Source organism: Bubalus kerabau, chromosome 1 (genome assembly GCF_029407905.1).
Source record: "Bubalus kerabau isolate K-KA32 ecotype Philippines breed swamp buffalo chromosome 1, PCC_UOA_SB_1v2, whole genome shotgun sequence".
Lineage (NCBI taxonomy): Eukaryota > Metazoa > Chordata > Mammalia > Artiodactyla > Bovidae > Bubalus > Bubalus kerabau.
The window spans coordinates 23,105,583-23,124,702 of record NC_073624.1 but is presented as its reverse complement, the minus strand read 5'-3'; the positions used below and the strand labels follow the sequence as shown (position 1 = coordinate 23,124,702).

General features: G+C 37.5%; 2 protein-coding genes and 1 pseudogene across 2 annotated transcripts; all 3 read left to right on the top strand.

The window, feature by feature from the left end:
- The first annotated feature begins 3,455 nt into the window (after window positions 1-3,455).
- On the top strand, window positions 3,456-4,385 carry LOC129641402 (taste receptor type 2 member 10-like; annotated as a pseudogene).
- Window positions 4,386-7,462: 3,077 nt separating this feature from the next.
- TAS2R9 (taste 2 receptor member 9) lies at window positions 7,463-16,063 on the top strand. Its single transcript, XM_055556248.1, is given in 3 exon segments — window positions 7,463-7,481; window positions 14,998-15,393; window positions 15,396-16,063. Coding segments are annotated over 3 exon segments (1,083 nt in total).
- An 829-nt stretch (window positions 16,064-16,892) lies between these two features.
- On the top strand, window positions 16,893-17,792 carry TAS2R8 (taste 2 receptor member 8). Its single transcript, XM_055566133.1, has one exon. The coding sequence runs from the start codon at window positions 16,893-16,895 to the stop codon at window positions 17,790-17,792; it is 900 nt and encodes a 299-aa protein (XP_055422108.1).
- Window positions 17,793-19,120: the final 1,328 nt, after the last annotated feature.

Genomic DNA, 19,120 nt, shown 5'->3' with positions numbered 1-19,120 from the left:
TTGGCTATCCTGGGTCTTTTGATACTTCATATGAACTTTAAATCATCGCTACGAACAAAGCTAGTGGCGGTGATGGAATTCCAGTTGAGCTATTTCAAATCCTGAAAGATGATGCTGTGAGAGTACTGCACTCAATATGCCAGCAAATTTGGAAAACTCAGCAGTGGTCACAGGACTGGAAAAGGTCAGTTTTCATTCCAATCCCAAAGAAAGGCAATGCCAAAGAATGCTCAAACTACCGCACAATTGCACTCAACTCACACGCTGGTAAAGTAATGCTCAAAATTCTCCAAGCCAGGCTTCAGCAATACGTGAACCGTGAACTTCCAGATGTTCAAGCTGGATTTAGAAAAGGCAGAGGAACCAGAGATCAAATTGCCAACATCCGCTGGATCATGCAAAAAGCAAGAGAGTTCCAGAAAAACATCTATTTCTGCTTTATTGACTATGCCAAAGCCTTTGACTGTGTGGATCACAAGAAACTGTGGAAAATTCTGAAAGAGATGGGAATATCAGACCACCTGACCTGCCTCTTGAGAAACCTATACACAGGTCAGGAAGCAACAGTTAGAACCAGACATGGAACAACACACTGGTTCCAAATAGGAAAAGGAGTATGTCAAGGCTGTATATTGTTTAACTTATATGCAAAGTATATCATGAAAAACACTGGGCTGGAAGAAGCACAAGCTGGAATCAAGATTGCCGGGAGAAATATCAATAACCTCAGATATGCAGATGACATCTCCCTTATGGCAGAAAGTGAAGAGGGACTAAAAAGCCTCTTGATGAAAGTGAAAGAGGAGAGTGAAAAAGTTGGCTTAAAGCTCAACATTCAGAAAATGAAGATCATGGCATCTGGTCCCATCACTTCATGGGAAATAGATGGGGAAACAGTGGAAACAGTGTCAGACTTTATTTTTGGGGGCTCCAAAATCACTGCAGATGGTGACTGCAGCCATGAAATTAAAAGACACTTACTCCTTGGAAGAAAAGTTATGACCAATCTAGAGATAGCATGTTGAAAAGCCAAGACATTACTTTGCCAACAAAGGTCTGTCTAGTCAAGGCTATGGTTTTTCCTGTGGTCATGTATGGATGTGAGAATTGGACTATGAAGAAAGCTGAGTGCCAAAGAATTGATGCTTTTGAACTGTGGTGTTGGAGAAGACTCTTGAGAGTCCCTTGGACTGTGAGGAGATCCAACCAGTCCATTCTAAAGGAGATCAGTCTGGGTGTTCTTTGGAAGGACTGATGCTAAAGCTGAAACTCCAGTACTTTGGCCACCTCATGCAAAGAGTTGACTCATTGGAAAAACTCTGATGCTGGGGGGGATTGGGGGCAGGAGGAGAAGGGGACGACAGAGGATGAGATGGCTGGATGGCATCACTGACTCGATGGACATGAGTTGAGTGAACTCTGGAAGTTGGTGATGGACAGGGAGGCCGGGCGTGCTGCGATTCATGGGTTCACGAAGAATAGACACGACTGAGTGACTGAATTGAATTGAATTGAATGAACTTTAAAATCAATTTGTCAGTATCAACAAGATAACATGCTGTGATTTTGATTGGGATTGCACTGAATCTATAGATCAAGTGGAGAAGAACTGGCATTTTGAAAATACTGAGTCTTCCTATCAATGAACATGGATCATTGTTACAATTATTTAGTTCTTTATTTTCATTTTTCAGAGTTTTATAGTTTTCCTCATAAAAGTGTTGCACTTATTTTGTTATATTTATACCTATGCACCTCAATTTTTGGATGCTATGGAAATGGTATTGTGTTTTAATCTTAAATTCCTTGTGTTCATTGCTGGTGTATAAGAAAGCAATTGACTTTTGTCTCTTAACTTTATATCTTACTATGTTTCTATAATAATTACTTATTAATGTCAGGAGTTTTTTCATCACTGCTTTTGTATTTTCTACATAGATGTTCATGTCAACCACAGTAAAAGTTAGTTTCATTTCTTCCATCCCAACCTGTATGCCTCTTATTTCTCTTTTTTTCTATTGCATTAGCTAGAATTTCCAGTACATGCTGAAAAGGAGTGGTGAGAGAAGTTAACTATGCCTTGTACCTGATATTGTTAGAAAAACTTTGAATATTTCATCATTAAGTACAGTTCCAGCTCTAGGCTTGTTATAGATAGTCTTCATCAGGTTGATATTTTCCTCTACTATTGGTTTACTTGGAGTTTTTATCATGAATGAAAGTTGGATTTTAAACAAATGAATTTAAGCAGCTTTTGATATATTGTGTGATTTTGTTTGTTTGTTTGTTGATATGATGAGTTACATTAAATTATTTTCAAATATTGAACCAGTTTGTATACTCAGTCTTAATCCCACTTGTTTGTGCTATACAATTATTTTGCATACATTGTTGGATTTTATCTGCTAATATGAGGTTGAAAATTTTCACATCTATTGTCATGAGTGATACTGCTCTGTAGTATTAGCTTCTAGCTTCAGTCTTTGTCTGGTTTTGGTATTATGGTAAGGCTGACCTTAGACTGAGTTGTAAAATATTCCCTCTGCTTCTGTTTTTTTGAAAGAGACTAAAGACAATTAGTACAATATTTCATAAATGTTTGTTAGAATTTACCAGGAACTCCACCTGTGCCCGGTGCTTTCTGTTTTGGAAGCTTATGATTAGCTTTTTGATTAAAATAGATTTAGGCCTATTTGCATTACCTATTTCTTCTTGTGTGAGTTTTTTCAGTTGTTATTTTTCAAAGAATTGACAGAGTTCATCTAATTTAACAAATTTGTGGACACAGAAATGCTTGTAATATTCCTTTAAATGTCCATGGGGTCAGTTGTTATACCCTGTTTCACTTCAGGCCCCTTTTTTTCTCAGCATGGCTAAAGGCTAATCATTTTTATTGATCTTCTCAAAGAAGCAGCTTTCATCTCCTCACAGAGATAAATGACTACTAATTTCGTGCTAATTTCATACATGTCTTCTATACACTATTTTTGCTTTATATATCTAAACTGTTTTTATTAACACAAAATAAATAACGGTGTTAATGCTGACACTGAAAAAGGTGAAGTTCAATTTTCTTTCTATTCTGCTCTGTTTTCTGTAGGCATATGCTTGCCACTCCTACTGTACAATCCAGGGTAACAAATGCAAAATAGTCTCAGGAGGACAAGTAGAATCCATGAAACAGAAACTTTTATTTGCATCTTAACAAATTAAGGAAGGTGTTCAGTCTGGACACACATTCTCTAGACTAGCTAAATTTTATAGACATAACTGGAGGGGTCTCCCTGAAGCTATTTTGGATTCCATCACAAGGCAGTGATGGGGGCACTTGCAATTCATTATTAATGAAAGAGAAGAAAATCATTCTCCCATTAAGCAGCAATACATGCCTCCCTCATTCTGCAGCAGGTAATTTAAGATTGATGGAACAAAAATAATATTAGGGACTGGCAGATATGCTGAGTGTACTGGAAGGCCTCCTCATTTTTGTAGCAGTTAGTGAGTCAATATTGGGGGTTTTAGGGGATGGATGTATTGGACTTGCATACTTCATTGAATGTGTGAAGAACAAGAAGTTTTCTACTATCAGCTTTATTCTCATGGGCTTAGCTACTTCCAGAATTTGCCTGATAGGGTTAATAACTACCTATGGATTTGTGAAGATTTTTTCTCCAGAAATGTATTCCTCTGGTTACCTAATTGACTGTATTACTTACTCATGGGCAATTCTGAATCCAACAAGTGTCTTTTTTGCCACCAGCCTCAGCATCTTCTATTTCCTGAAGATAGCCAATTTTTCCCACCACATTTTTCTCTGGTTGAGGAGTGACATCAAAAGGGTTCTTCTCCTTCTGATGGGATACTTGCTTATTTCATGGTTAGTTACTTTTCCACTAACTATGAAGATAATTAGTGATTCTAGAGCAAAGAACAGAAGCGTAGTCTTTTCAGTTGAAGTGTAGAAAGGTGAATTCTTTAGAAACCAGATTTTGCTCAATCTTGGAACCCTTACCATCTTCATACTATGCCTGATTACATGTATCTTATTGCTCATTTCCCTTCGGAGGCACAACCAGAGGATGCTACTGAATGCCACAGGATTCAGAGACCTAAACACAGAAGCACATATCAAAGCAATGAAAGTTTTGATATCTTTTATCATCCTTTTTATATTGTATTTTATAGGCATTATCATAGAAATATCATGCACTACTATGTCAGAAAGCAAGCTGTTGTTTATTTTTGGTCTGACCATCACCACCCTGTATCCCTGGGGACACTCATTTATCCTAATTCTAGGAAACAACAAGCTAAAGCAAGTTTTTTTGAGAGTACTGAAGCAATTAAAATGCTGGAAGAAAGAGAAGCTCCTCAGAACTCCTTGACGGGCTTAGGGAGAAATGGATGTTCCTAGAAAACAATCTAGTGAAGAAATTCCTGAAGATCTCTGTCAACTTACACTACTTTCTTGCATTGGTTTTAACTGTGTTATTGAACATCACCAAAATTTTCCATAAAGGTTTTGACTACGTTTCAAGGAATTCCACTCTTCAAGGAGATTTTCATCCCATGCACAAACTGAGTGGTTCAGTCTGACTCCCTCTCTTGCAGTTCCTTCTTTCTACAGCCCCAAACCCCAGAGGCAAAAAAAAAAAAAAAAAAAAAAAAAACTACCTGGAGACTGTTCACTGTAAAGATGTTGATGGTGGGAATAAGTCTCTAAAACAAGATTTCTCATTACATTTTACCTGACTTTCCTGAAGCATTGACAATCTTTTACCACAAAATCTTAGGAAAAAAAGCTAAGAAAAGTTGTGATCAATCTTGACACTTACAACATGGGAGTGAGAAGCAGATACAAAAATGCTTCTCTTGAGTATGCATTTTTGTTTTTTTCCAAGTGTGCATTTTTAATTCTTTAAAAGATTGCTTTTGTTTTTATTATTTGATTCCTAATGTTCTTTTTTTTTTTAACTAATGCATTTTTGATGTAGTAACAGTAATCATGGGGGAAAGAGGGTCAGAACACTGATGAAATGAATCTTTCTATTTTTCAAATCCAGTGATTTTACATGAAGTTAGTCTTGAACTTATTTAAATTAAATTTTCAGTGTGAAATGTTTTAGGCTCTATGGGTAGTACTCCATATGGGTGTACGTGCATGTGCTCAGTTGTGTCTGACTCTTTGTGACGCTGTTAACTGTAACCCACAAGGTTCCTCTGTCCATGGAATTTTCCAGGCGAGAACACTGGAGTGAGTTGCCATTTCCTACTCCAAGGGATCTTCTTCCCAACCCTGGGATCGAACCGGCATCTACTGTGCCTCCTGCACTGGCAAGCAGATTCTTTACCACCGGCGCCACCTGGAAAGCCCTATGGGTAGTGCTACATAATCCCAAATATACACATATACAAGTCTATTGTTAGAAATTCTCAGAACCAAAAAACCTCCACATTCTCCTTTCATTCAGTGTCATGGTTGAGAGATAAGCTCCCCTAATTTTAACCTTTTGCTGAGCATAAATTATTCTAATGTTTGCCCTTTAACAGATTTCTTTTCAAGGGTCCTGGCTTGTGGATAGGCTCCAATCTCGATTCTAGCCTTGTAGAGGCCAAAACTAGTTACCTTATCCTACATACACACAATACTTTAAAACTTTAGCTCTAATTTCAAACAGATTCCAAATGCCCCCAAAGCTCTATTTTCAGTACTTTTTTTTTTTCTCTCAGAATGTGTACTTTCACACCATTTTTGGCATCTGAAGGTTTTTCTTTCACTGACAGGTGGGTCATGAACTTAAAATAATTCTGAAGACTAGTTTTTCCATATTTTTATGTATTCTGAACTGATGGGATTTCTCTAGATGTCTGGTTTGCCAAGTTCTCTTTTCTGTTTCAATTTAATTGAGATAACACTTGCCATATTCTTAAAAATAAAGGTTAGTTGTCCTTTCCTAATTTTATTTCAATTTTTTTTTTTTGTAAATGAATTACAAAGCTATTTATTTTCTGCCTGTTGGTTTAGGTACGTTCCACAGCATTGACAAATAGTTCTTATATTGTCATTCAGCACAGAGTCCAGAGATATTCTTTGTAATTTCCTCTTAATTCAAAGATTATTTAACAGAATATTTTTCAGCTATATGAGCTATGTTAAAGGCAGTTTTTCATATTGATATTTTATTTTATTGAATTTGGGTAAGCAACATATTTACATGATAGTTAGCCTAGGATAAGATTTATTTGGCCTAATACAAGATCTATTTTTGTGAATAGTCATGCTTACTTGGAAGAAGTTTGATGCTGCAAATTTATATGCATTAGATGGAGCCATGTTTATGATATTCATTAGAATATCATTGGCTGAATTAGATGAATTGATCTACTAGATTAGATTCATCTAACTTTCATTAGATGAATCACGTTAATGATATTGTATCTCTATATTCATGTTCATTATGAATCAATCTGAAATAGATTATAAATGTACATTTGCAACGATTAAATTCTTTCATTTATAGCTGCATTTAACTTGAAACAATGTTGATAGTTATATTTGCTTCCATGTTCTTTAAATTATTATTATTGCTGTTATTAAACTCTGGTAACTCATGCAGGTTTTTACCTTGAATTTTAATTTTTCCATGTTTTTAACATGTTTTTGCATGTTAAAAATCTCTAATTCTTCACTTTAAATTTATATATATATTCACTTCACTTCATATTTATTATGTATTTTCCATCTGTTCGTTTTCAGTATCTATTTTTTCTTTTATTGTGTCCTGTAGAAAACAAATCTCTGATATTCAATGCTTTAATATTAGAATCTGAAAATTATGATCGAGTACACATCTTTACACTTACTGTAATTAAATTCATTAATTTTCTATCTTCTCATTTCTCTTTTTCTATTTCTCATGCTTTCTTGTAAATTTCCCCCTCCTTTGCTGTTTACTCAGTTCAGTTCAGTAACTCAGTCATGTCCAACTCTTTGTGACCCCACGGACTGCAGCATTCCAGGCTTCCTTGTCCATCACCAACACCTGGAGCTTGCTCAAATTCATGTCCATCGAGTAGGTGATGCCATCTAACCATATCATCATTCGTCATCCACTTCTCCTCCTGCCTTCAATCTTGCCCATCATCAGGGTCTTTTCCAAAGAGTCAGCTCTTTGCATCAGGTGGCCCAAGTATTGGAGTTTCAGCTTCAGCATCAGTCCTTCCAGTGAATATTCAGGACTGATTTCCTTTAGGTTTGACTTGTTTGATCTCCCTGTAGCCCAAGGGACACTCAAGAGTTTTCTCCAACATCACAGTTCAGTTCAATTTGCTCAGTCAAGTCCAACTCTTTGCGACCCCAGCACCACAGTTCAAAAGCATCAGTTCTTTGCTACTCAACTTTCTTTATGGCCCAACTCTCATATTCATACATGGCTTCTGGTAAAACCATACCTTTTGTTAGATGGACCTTTGTCGGCAAGGTAATGTCTCTGCTTTTTAATATGCTGTCCAGGTTGGTCATAGCTTTTCTTCTAAGGAGCAAGTGTCTTTTAATTTCATGGCTGCAGTCAGCAGCAGCAGCAGTCACCATCTGCAGTGATTTTGGAGCCCAAGAAAATAAAGTCTCTCACTGTTTCCATTGTTTCCCCATCCATTTGCCATGAAGTGATGGGACTAGATGTCATGATCTTTGTTTTTTGAATGTTGAGTTTTAAGCCAACTTTTTCACTCTCCTTTTTCACTTTCATCAATAGGCGCTTTAGTTCTTCTTCCCTTCTGCCATAAGGGTGGTGTCATCTGCATATCTGAGGTTATTGATATTTCTCCTGGCAATCTTGATTCCAGCTTGTGCTTCACTATTGATAACAAATTTTCATATACTGATTTTAAAAGTATCGTTCTCTTTATTTCAAATAAAATAATAAATTTGGCTTGCTATGTCTACTTCTAGTCCTTCCCATGCTGCATGCTCTTATGGTGTGCAGTTCAAATTTATGTATTTATTTAAAATATCTTTTTATTGTAGTAAAATATATATGATGTAACATTTCCCACTTTAACATTTTAAGTGTATAATTCTGTGGTATTGTTACATTTACAGTATTGTACAACCATCACCACTATTTCCAAAACCTCTGTCACCCCAAACAAAAACTCTGTACCCCCTCAGCTGTAACTCTCTATTCTCCCTCTCCCAACTTCCTGGAGCCTCTAATCTACTTTCTGGCTTTATTAATTGATTTATTCTAGATATTTCATACAAGTAAAATCATATAAAATTTGTTCTTTTATGACTGGCTTCTCTCACTCAGCATAATGTTTTCATGTTGTAGCATGTTTTGGATCTTCATTCCTTTTTGTGGCTGGGTAAAATTCCAAAGGTATTCCAAAATACCTTTTGTATTGTGAATATTCTGCAATATGCTAACAAATATTAGTGTACAACTATCTGTGTCCCTATTTTCAGAATATGTCTGAAAGTGGAATTTCTGGGTCATATGGTAATTCCTATATGAAGCTTTCAAAAATATATATATGTATATCGTTGATTTACAATATTGTGTTAACTTCTGTTCAGCAGCAAAGTGACTCACTTATGTGCTGTGCTCAGTTGTTCAGTCTTTTCTTATGCTGCAACTCCATGGACTGTGTAGCCCAACAAGCTCCACAGTCCATAGAATTCTCCAGGCAAGAATACTGGAGTGAGTTGCCATTTCCTCCTCCAGGGGATCTTCCTGACCCATGGATCAAACCTGTGTCTCCTGCATCTCCTATATTGGCAGGCAGATTCTTTACCATTGTGTCACCAATTATATATGTTCTTTTTTATATTGTTTTCCATTATGGTTTATCCCAGGACATTGAATGTGATTCTGTGTGCTATACAGTAGGACACTGCTGTCCATCCATTCCATGTGTAATAGTTTGCATCTACTGACCCTAAACTCTCAGTCCACCTCTGCATCACCCCTCTCCCCATTAGCAACATATTTAACTTTTTCAGGAACCCCCAAACTGTTTTGCCTAGTGGCTGTATCATTTTACATTCTTACATGAATGTATGAGGTTTCAAAGTTCTCCCATTCTCTGCAACATTTGTTATTTTCTAGATTTTTCACTATAAGCATCCTAATGGGTGTGAAGAGATATTCTCATTGTATCAGCATTTCTCCAATGATTAATGCAAAGAAATAGAGGAAAACAATAGAATGGGAAAGACTAGAGATCTCTCCAAGGAAATTAGAGATGTCAAGGGAACATTTCATGCAAAAATGATCCAGATACCAACAATGGTGATCACTCACCTAGAGCCAGACATCCAAGAGTATAAAGTGAAAGGGCCTTAAAAAGCATCACTATGAACAAAGCTAGTGGAGGTGAAGAAATTCCAGCTGAGCTATTTCAAATCCTAAAAGATGATGCTGTTAAAGTGCTGCAGTCAATATGCCAGCAAATTTGGAAAACTCAGCAGTGACCACAAGACTGGAAAAGGTCAGTTTTCATTCCAATCCCAAAGAAAAGCAATGCCAGAGAATGTTCAAACTATTGCACAATTGCACTCCTTTCACACGCTAGCAACGTAATGCTCAAAATTCTCCAAGCCAAGCTTCAACAGTACATGAACTGAGAAATTCCAGATGTTCAAGCTGGATTTAGAAAAGGCAGAAGAACCAGAGATCAAATTGGCAACATTCATTGGATCAACAAAAAAGCAAGAGAATTCCAGAAAAACATCTACTTCTGCTTCATTGACTATGCCAAAGCCTTTGACTGTGTGAATCACAACAAACTATGGAAAATTCTTCAAGAGACAGGAATACCAGACCATCTGACCTGCCTCCTGAGAAATATGTATGCAGGTCAAGAAGCAACAGTTAGAACTGGACAAGGAACAACAGACTAGTTCCTAATTGGGAAAGGAGTACGTCAGGGCTTTATATAGTCACCCTGCTTATTTTACTTAATTGAAGAGTACATCATGAGAAATACCAGGCTGCATGAAGCACAAGCTGGAATCATGATTGCCAGGAAAAATATCAATCACCTTAGATACACAGATGACACCCTCCTTATGGCAGAAAGCAAAGAACTAAAGAGCCCCTTGATGAAAGTGAAAGAGGAGAGTGAAAAAGCTGGCTTATATCTCAACATTCAAAAAGCAAATATCATGGCATCCAGTCCCATCACTTCATGGCAAATAGATAGGGAAACAATGGAATAGTGAGAGACTTTATTTTGGGGGCTCCAAAATCACCACAGCTGGTGACTGCAGCCATGAAATTAAAAGACGCTTGCTCCTTTGAAGAAAAGCAATGACCAACCTAGACAGCATATTAAAAAGCAAAGACATTTCTTTGCCAACAAAGGTCCATCTAGTCAAAGCTATGGTTTTGCATGGATGTGAGAGTTGGACTATAAAGAAAACTGAGCACTGAAGAAGTGATGCTTTTGCATTATGGTACTGGAGAAGAATCTTGAGAGTCCCTTGGACTTCAAGGAGATCAGACAAGTCAATTTTAAAGAAAATCAGTCCTGAATATTCATTGGAAGGACTAATGCTGAAGCTGAAGCTCCAATACTTTGGCCACCTGATATGAAGAATTGACTCCTTGGAAAAGACTCTGATGCTGGGAAAGATCAAAGGAAGGAGGAGAAGGGTATGACAGAGAGTGAGATGGTTCAATGGCATCACCGACTCAATGGACATGAGTTTGAACAATCTCTGGGAGTTCGTGATGGAGGGGGCGGACTGGCGTGCTGCAGTCAGTGGGGTCACAAAGAGTCAGTTAAAAAGGAGTGACTGAACTGACTGACTGACATTACCATATGAAAAACAGGTAGTGGGAATTTGCTATATGATGCAGGGAGCTCAGTTCAGTGTTCTGTGACAACCTAGGCGGGTAGGATGGGGTGGGAGGTGGGAGGAAGGTTCAAGAGGGAGAAGACATATATATATACACCTATGGCTGACTCATGTTGATGTATGGCAGAAACCAACACAACATTGTAAAGCAATTATCCTCCAGTTAAATAATTTTAGTTTTTTCAAATAAAATGGCCTATGGAGACTTTCCTGATGATCTAGTGGTTAAGACTCCACACTTCCAATTCATGGGGTGAGGGTTCAGTCCCTGGTCAGGGAGCTAAGATTCCATAGGCCTCTCGGTCAAAAAAACAAAACATAAAACAGAAGTAATATTTTAACAAATTCAATAAAGACCTTTTAAAAATTTAAAGAAATAAAAAATATCTATGAATGTATGTGGACACCAAATATTTATATTTTTAGTAGTTTTTAACATAAGTCTAGCATTCCTTCTGGTTTGAATGCAAGTACAGTCACAGAAACATTAGCAGTACTTTTAGTTTTTTACCTTCAGAAACGACAAATCATTATTGTGACAGTGATGTCATTATTAGATCAGTAAATTACTAAGTCACATTAAAATATAAATGCATATATTTGAATCTATCTGGATTCCTTTGAAATTCATGTTTTTATTTTATTTGTTTAAAAACATTATTCTGAGGAAATCATAGCCTTCACCAGACTCCCAAAGTTGTCCAGTAAAACAAAAATTGACTCCAAATTCATTACTTACAAAACAGAAAGAGACTCACAGACTTAGAGAACCAAATTATGGCTGCTGAGCAAAAGAATGGAGGGGCGGGATAGTTAGGGAATTTGGGACATGCATGTGCGTGTTAGTCGCTCAGTCATGTCTGACATTCTGTGATTCCATGGACTCCAGCTCTCCAGGTTCCTCTGTCCATGGAATTCTCCAAGAGTACTGGAGTTGGTTGCCATTTCCTCCTCCAGGGAATCTTCCTGAGCAAGAGAGTGAACCTGAGTCTCCTGCATTGTGGGCAGATTTTTTACTGTCTGGACCACCAGGGAAGCCCAGATGGACATGTACACACTGGTATATTTAAAATGGGTAACCAACAAGGACCTACTGTATCACACATGGAACTCTGCTCAATGTTATATGGCAGCCTGGATGGGAAGAAAGCTGGCGGGGTGCGGGCGGGGTGTGGATACATGTATACGTATGGCTAAGCCCCTTTGCTGTTCACCTGAATCTATTACAACATTGTTAATCGGCTATACGCCAATACAAAATAAAAAGATTTTTAAAAAAAGACTCCAAGTTCAAGCAAATAGATAAAATGAGCTGTTAGAAAAATTGATGAGAATATTTTTGCTGATGATTTGCCTGAATTTCAGTGAATATAGTGAGGAGTTTGGAATTGGGTGGAGGATGAAGTCAGCAACTATTCAAAAAACGAGTTCTTGAAATGTGACTAGTAGGGCAGCATCCTCTTCTTGCCTTATAAATGTAGAGAGCTTAATGGGCTTCCCTGATGGCTCAGATGGGAAAGAATCTGCCTGCAACGCAGGAGACCTGGCTTCAATCCCTGGCTTGGGAAGATCCTTTGGAGAAGGGAATGACTACCCACTCCAATTATTCTTTTTGAATAATTTTTAAAACTTGAGTGGAATAGGTAGGAACATAGATCTTAACTAATAACAAACTTTAGAAGAGAAGAAAACATAAACATACTAACTTGAATAAAGGAATAAGTGGACATTGTCCAAAAGTAACAATTAAAAAATAGCTGTAGGCTCAGATGAGAAACAAATTCTACCAAACTTTTGAAGAGGAGATAGCTTCATCTGAGGCATTCTAGATTATATAAAAGGAAAAAAGAACTTAAAAAAATTTTTGTGAAGCAAGTTTTATGTTGCTACTGGAACCTGTCTGAAAACTAGAAAACTAGTTTAATCCTGCTTCTTCACTTTGGGCTATGAATATCAATATAAAAATCATCATAGAATACAGAAATAGCCAACATTTCCCAAATATAATGGTATACCAAGACTAGCAGATTTATATCAGGAATGTAAGAATAAGCCAATCTTAGGAAATCTGTCCAAATAATGGACTAGATTTATTAATCTAAAGATAAAAAAAACATTTCCATAAACTTGGAAAAAATATTTCACTCATTCTTAATCGCAACACCCAATAAAATAGGAATCCAATGATATGTAATTAACATATTATTAATGGAGATTTGGTAAATTTCATCATCCCCAAATGATGATGGAGCTAACGTTGGCAATTCTCCTGAGCATGAATTATTTTGTCCATATATTATGCTGTTAGAGCAAGAAATTTGGAGGATTCCATCTGGACTTTTCACCATTTAGCTCTAAGTCCATGCATATGAGTGGCTTCTCTGGTGGCTCAGATGGTAAAGAATCTGCCTGCAAGGCAGGAGATTCTGGTCAATCCCTGGGTCAGGAAAATCCCTTGGAGAAGGGAATGGCTTGCCTGGAGAATCCCATGGACAGAGGAACCTAGAGAGCTACAGTGCAAAGGGGTCCCAAAGAGTCAGACACAACTGAGCAGCTGACACTCGCTTTCACCATACATATGAAAAACAATGTGGGGATTTTTCTAGTTTTCATGGATTTTGTTCCAATTATATATTTCAGTTTGGTTCAGTCGCTCAGTCATGTCCGACTCCTTGTGACCCCATGAACTGCAGCACGCCAGGCCTCCCTGTCCATCACCAACTTCCAAAGTCTACCCAAACCCATTTCCATTGAGTCAGTGATGCCATCCAACCATCTCATCCTCTGTCATCCCCTTCTCCTCCTTCCCTCAATCTTTCCCAGCAAGTCTTTTCAAATGAGTCAGCTCTTTGCATCAGGTGGCCAAAGTATTGGAGTTTCAGTTTCAACATCAGTCCTTCCAATGAACACCCAGGACTGATCTCCTTTAGGATGGACTGGTTGGATCTCCTTGCAGTTCAAGGGACTCTCAAGAGTCTTCTCCAATACCACAGTTCAAAAGCATCAATTCTTCAGCGCTTAGCTTTCTTTATAGTTCAAATCTCACATCCATACATGCCTACTGGAAAAACCATAGCCTTGACTAGATGGATTTTTGTTGAAAAAGTAATGTATCTGCTTTTTAATATGCTGTCTAAGTTGGTCATAACTTTCCTTCCAAGGAGTAAGCATCTTTTAATTTCATGGCTGCAGTAATCACTGAATAAGCCCATGAGAACTACTTGTCCTATTATAGTTCAATACTTGTCCAATGTAAGCCTCTGTTTTTTATTGATGTTTGGTGTCCTCAAGAATTAGTGTCAATTCAGGTTTCATATCCATTAACACCTCAAAGTTCTGAGTATTTTTCGGAATCATTCTAGTAAATGGCACCAAGGAAAGTCTTGAGAAGATCTGTAATATAACCGTGTGGCAGTGCTGCAGGGCCACGAAAGGGCTCTGGATCTGTAAAATGGTTTAGGACTGGAAAACAGATAAAATTTGTGTCTTTCCCCTGTGGCAACTATAGTCGGTTTTTTGGCCCAGCAGATGCATAATTTCTCCTGCTGTAAAGATCAAGTAGGGTTTTCATTGGCTACCTCTCTCTCATTCCTAAAGATGTCATGATCTGAAATTATTGCTGTTAATTGTCTGCACTTTAAATTCACAATTATTTTTAAGCTCCGAAACCTGCATTTGTAGAAAATAGGCCACAGTTTTAGGGAAACTCTTCAAGTTATTAGAGATGGTAAAGATGCCACATATCTAAATTAAAGCTTAGCCATATTTTCCAAGTAATTGATTCTTTTTTTTTTTTTTTGAAGTCCCTGGCCAACAACATAGATTGATGAATCTAAAACACACAGAGTTTAAAATGAGAAAGATGGTGCACATACCAGAAATCAGATCCATTCCTATTTGCATTTTAGAGCTTTTCAATCATCACTACACATGAAAGGAATTATTGGTCTTGGTCAGTGAAGTCTTTGGGCAGTTCTAACTCAGAGCAGAACAGGCCATCTTCTCGACCTGATCACATCTGATATAGAAGGCAGATAAAAGATAACTGCAGCATGCCCTAAGTGGCAGACATATATATCATTCTTTACTGGACAGCTGAAAGTCAGTCATCATCAGTAGATAATCTAAATCAGAATGCTCTGCTGATATACCAGGTACAATGGAGGCAATATATATGTTCTTGATTACTGGCGAGTGGATGATGGGAATTTGGGGAAATGAATTCATTGTACCGGTAAATTGCAGTGGCTGGCTCAAAAAGAGAGCTATCTCCTTGACTGATGTCATCCTGGTCAGCCTGGCCACCTCCAGAATCTGTTTTTTGTGTGTTATATATATGGATGGTTTTATTATGGTACTCTTTCCAGATACATACAGGCATGGTGAGATGATGAACATTTTGGATATTTTCTGGACAACTTGCAATCATTCAACTGTCTGGTTTACTTTGTGTCTCAGTATCTTCTACTTACTCAAGATAGCCAGTATATCCCACCCAGTTTTCCTCTGGCTGAAGCTGAAGATGAACAGGGTATCCTTGGGATTCTTCCGATGTCCTTTCTCATCTCCTCGATTATTAGTGCTTTACTGAATAATGATTCATTTTATGACTTCAGAATCAATAATGAAGCAAACATTACTTAGGAATTCAAAGTAAGTAAAATCCCAACTGCTTTCAAATAGATTATCCTGAACCTGGAGGCTATGGTTCCCTTTATTCTTTGCCTGGTCTCATTTGTCCTTTTATTTTTCTCCTTACTTCGATGCACCAAGCAGATGAAACTTCATGACACAGGGTCTAGAGACCCTAGCATAGAGGCCCACATGAGGGCCATAAAGACAATAGTCATCTTTCTGGCTCTTTTCATTATGTACTATGTAGTTTTTCTCATTGTAACATCTCGCTTTCTGAATCCTCATGGAAAATTGGAGTTGATGTTTGGTGGCCTAACAGCTGTCATTTTCCCAATGAGCCATTCGTTCATCCTGCTAATGGGAAGCAGCAAGCTGAGGGAGGCTTTTCTGAAGGTGCGGGGGATTGTGAAGGGTTTCCACAAAAGAAGGAAATATTCTGTTCCCCAGAGAATCCTGAAAGAAGCAGAAAGAAATCAACAAAAGTGTCTCTCCCTTCTCTCAGTTGTTTGCATTCCATTTTTATTATGTGCCATTGGAAATCATTCATATCTACCATTATTCTAAATACTTCTTCTTGTTTCTGTCTTGAATGATTTTGAATCTAATGTTATAATGGAGCCAGATGTGTTTCTTTATCTTCACAGGAAAAATGAATCTAAACCTCGCATTCACACTTCATATCATTGCCTAAATGCAAACATGTTCTACTTTCTGTCTCTTACTGGTAAAGGCCTTGAACTCAATAATAAACTCAATAAGAAGAATTTCAAGTGCACAGGCTGTGGGGAAGAGAGTTTAAAACACATCAGCCCTTCCTATAAAATCAATCATGTAAACTAGTTTTGTATTATGACTAATTTGTATCCGATTGCACTGTTTCCAAAACTAAAATCCATTTTCACAAGGAGACTTGACTTGTGAGAAATTTATAATCTATGGTGATGAAAATGAAGTTTCATTTACACATTTTGACTTTCATTAAATGAGTGTTTATGTTTGCTTTTTTGTGCCTCCCTATTTGAAATTCAGCTTGATCCATCCAAATATGCAGAACTTAATAGCAAGAAGGCTATTGCAAATTCATGAAATATAATCTCTTAATTTGCATGAGATCAATTTCAACAAAACATTTCAGTTATCACTCAGTCAGGGGTGATAATTATAATTTACCCAGGCTACAACTCTGGTCATGCTGGTTGCAACAATCAGTTGGCTTATTCTTCATAAATGTAGAGGCAATTCTGTTTCAGAGGAGAGCTGGGCACTTCTGGAGGATATCAAAGTCAAAATAATGGCAAAGGAAAAAAATCATTCTTCGATTTGAAGAATGTATTTGTCATGCTCTGCTGGTCATCTTGCAGTAATATTTGAGATTAGGGTGTTCTCTCCCAACATGTTCAGTATAGAAGACCACATCTTTCTGACCATAACGACTGCAGAATCCATCATAGGAATGTTTGTGAATGGATACATTGGACTAGTAATATGTGTTGATTGGATTAAGAAGAAAAAGATCTCCACAGCTGACTACATCCTCACCAGTTTAGCTCCCTCCAGAATGTATTTGCTTTGTGTAATGACACTCAACGGCACCATACTGGCACTCTACCCAGGTGTTTATGAAAATGAGAAAATAAAGGTAGTTCTTAATATCTTCTGGACATTCGCCAACTACTTAAGTATGTGGTTTGCCACCTGCCTCAATGTCTTCTGTCTCTTCAAGATAGCCAATTTCTCCCACCGACTTTTTATCTGGCTAAAGTGGAGAATCGAGAGGGTGGTTCACTGGAGCCTACTGGGGTCCCTGGCCATTTCCATGTTGATCAGCCTTATACAAGCAATGTTAACAAATTCTGATTATGATTTTCTTAAAATTGCAAAACATAAAAGAAATGTCACTGAATTGTTCCATGTGAGTAAAATTCAATACTTCGACCCATTGACACTGTTTAACCTGTTTGCTATTATTCCATTTACTGTATCATTGATCTCATTTTTCTTTTTAATTACATCCCTGTGGAGATACAGTAAACAAATGAAATCCAGTGTTACAGGCTCCAGAGACTCCAGCACAGAGGTCCACGTGGAGGCCAGGAAAACAGTGACCTCATTTCTTTTCTTCCTTTTTGTATACTACCTGGCCTGTCTTTTGGCAACATTTAGCGACTTTATGAAAGAAGGCAAGTTAGCTATGATGTCTGGAGAGATTATAGCAATTCTTTATCCCTTAGGTCACTCACTGTTTTTAACTGTTGGAAATAACAAGCTAGGCTGGCATCTGTCAGGACTCTGAGATGTGGGAAAACAGCCTGCATGATGTAAAATCTTGGTTTTATAAAAGGACTTTAATAGCAAACCTTATTTTCTAATAAAAAACTCACTTTTCTTATAGGTCCATTCTCATTGTTTTCCAGCTTTTCTGTTTATTTTGGGTACACAGCTTTGAGGAGTAGTGAGACCCATTAGCACACTAATGGATATATCTTTTGTGTCTTTACATCACAGACGTTCTCATCTTCACACTCCCTTTCCTAAAAGAATTTCAGAGCTCACACATCTGATTTTGTCTCTTCACTGCCAGTATTGGGCTTGTAATGCCTACTTAAATTCCCTTAAGATTTTATTTTGGCCCCTACTAAAGTGCATCTGGGCTTCCCTGGTGGCTCAGATGGTAAAGAAACCGTTTGCAATGCAAGAAACTGGAGTTCCATCCTTGGGTTGGGAAGATCCCTTGGAGAAAGGAATGACAACCCACTTCAGTATTCTTGCCTGGAAAATCCCATGGAAAGTGCATCTGAAACCACAGTGGTTTCTCTCTCTCTTTTTTCCCCTCTATCATACAGTTTCATTGCTGGCCCTTAACTGTTCTCCCTTCGTGTCTCTGCTGAGTCCCTCCTGTTTGACATATGAACTAGGAACTCAGATCTCTTCTGTCTTAACTAGTTTAGTTTCCCAATTACACAGTTTTCTCCTCCCAAGTGAGTGATATTTCTGGTGGTCTCCCACTTAATATTTCCTGGTAACCTTACTCAGGCATCTTCTATTCATTTCCTTGAAATTAAACTTTGTCACAAACAACTTGCTTAACAGGCAGCACTGGGCTAGGAATAGAACCCATTAAATGCAATCATCTCCCTTTAAGGGGCGTTCCTAAGTACTCTTTGTAACTTGGGTAGAAGGATGATCTTGGGTAGAAATAAGACCTGCAGGTATTTTTTTTTTTTTTTCCCATTCAGGACTTTAGAAAAGAAATTAATTGGGAAGAAACTATCATGCACTGTGGTACAACTACATACTGTCACTAAAAAAGCATTATGTCTGTAACATACAGAGTAAGTTAAAAAAAAAAAACAAGCAAAAAGAGAAAAATAAGACTCATTAATAAAATGTGGTTCTACTGTGAATATCAAATCCTTCCTTTCTAGAGTGTTATTGAAACATTTGATCTGGCATGTCTAAAGTCATGTCTTTTCTGATCTGACTCTACAATTGGCCCCCACCATTCTCTGTGTTGAATTCAGGTCTATTTCAATCTACTCATTTCCTTTTATTAAAATTAATATATTAATTACCTGAAGATTATCAATTTTTCCGCATAGGATTATGCAAAATTCACTTTGC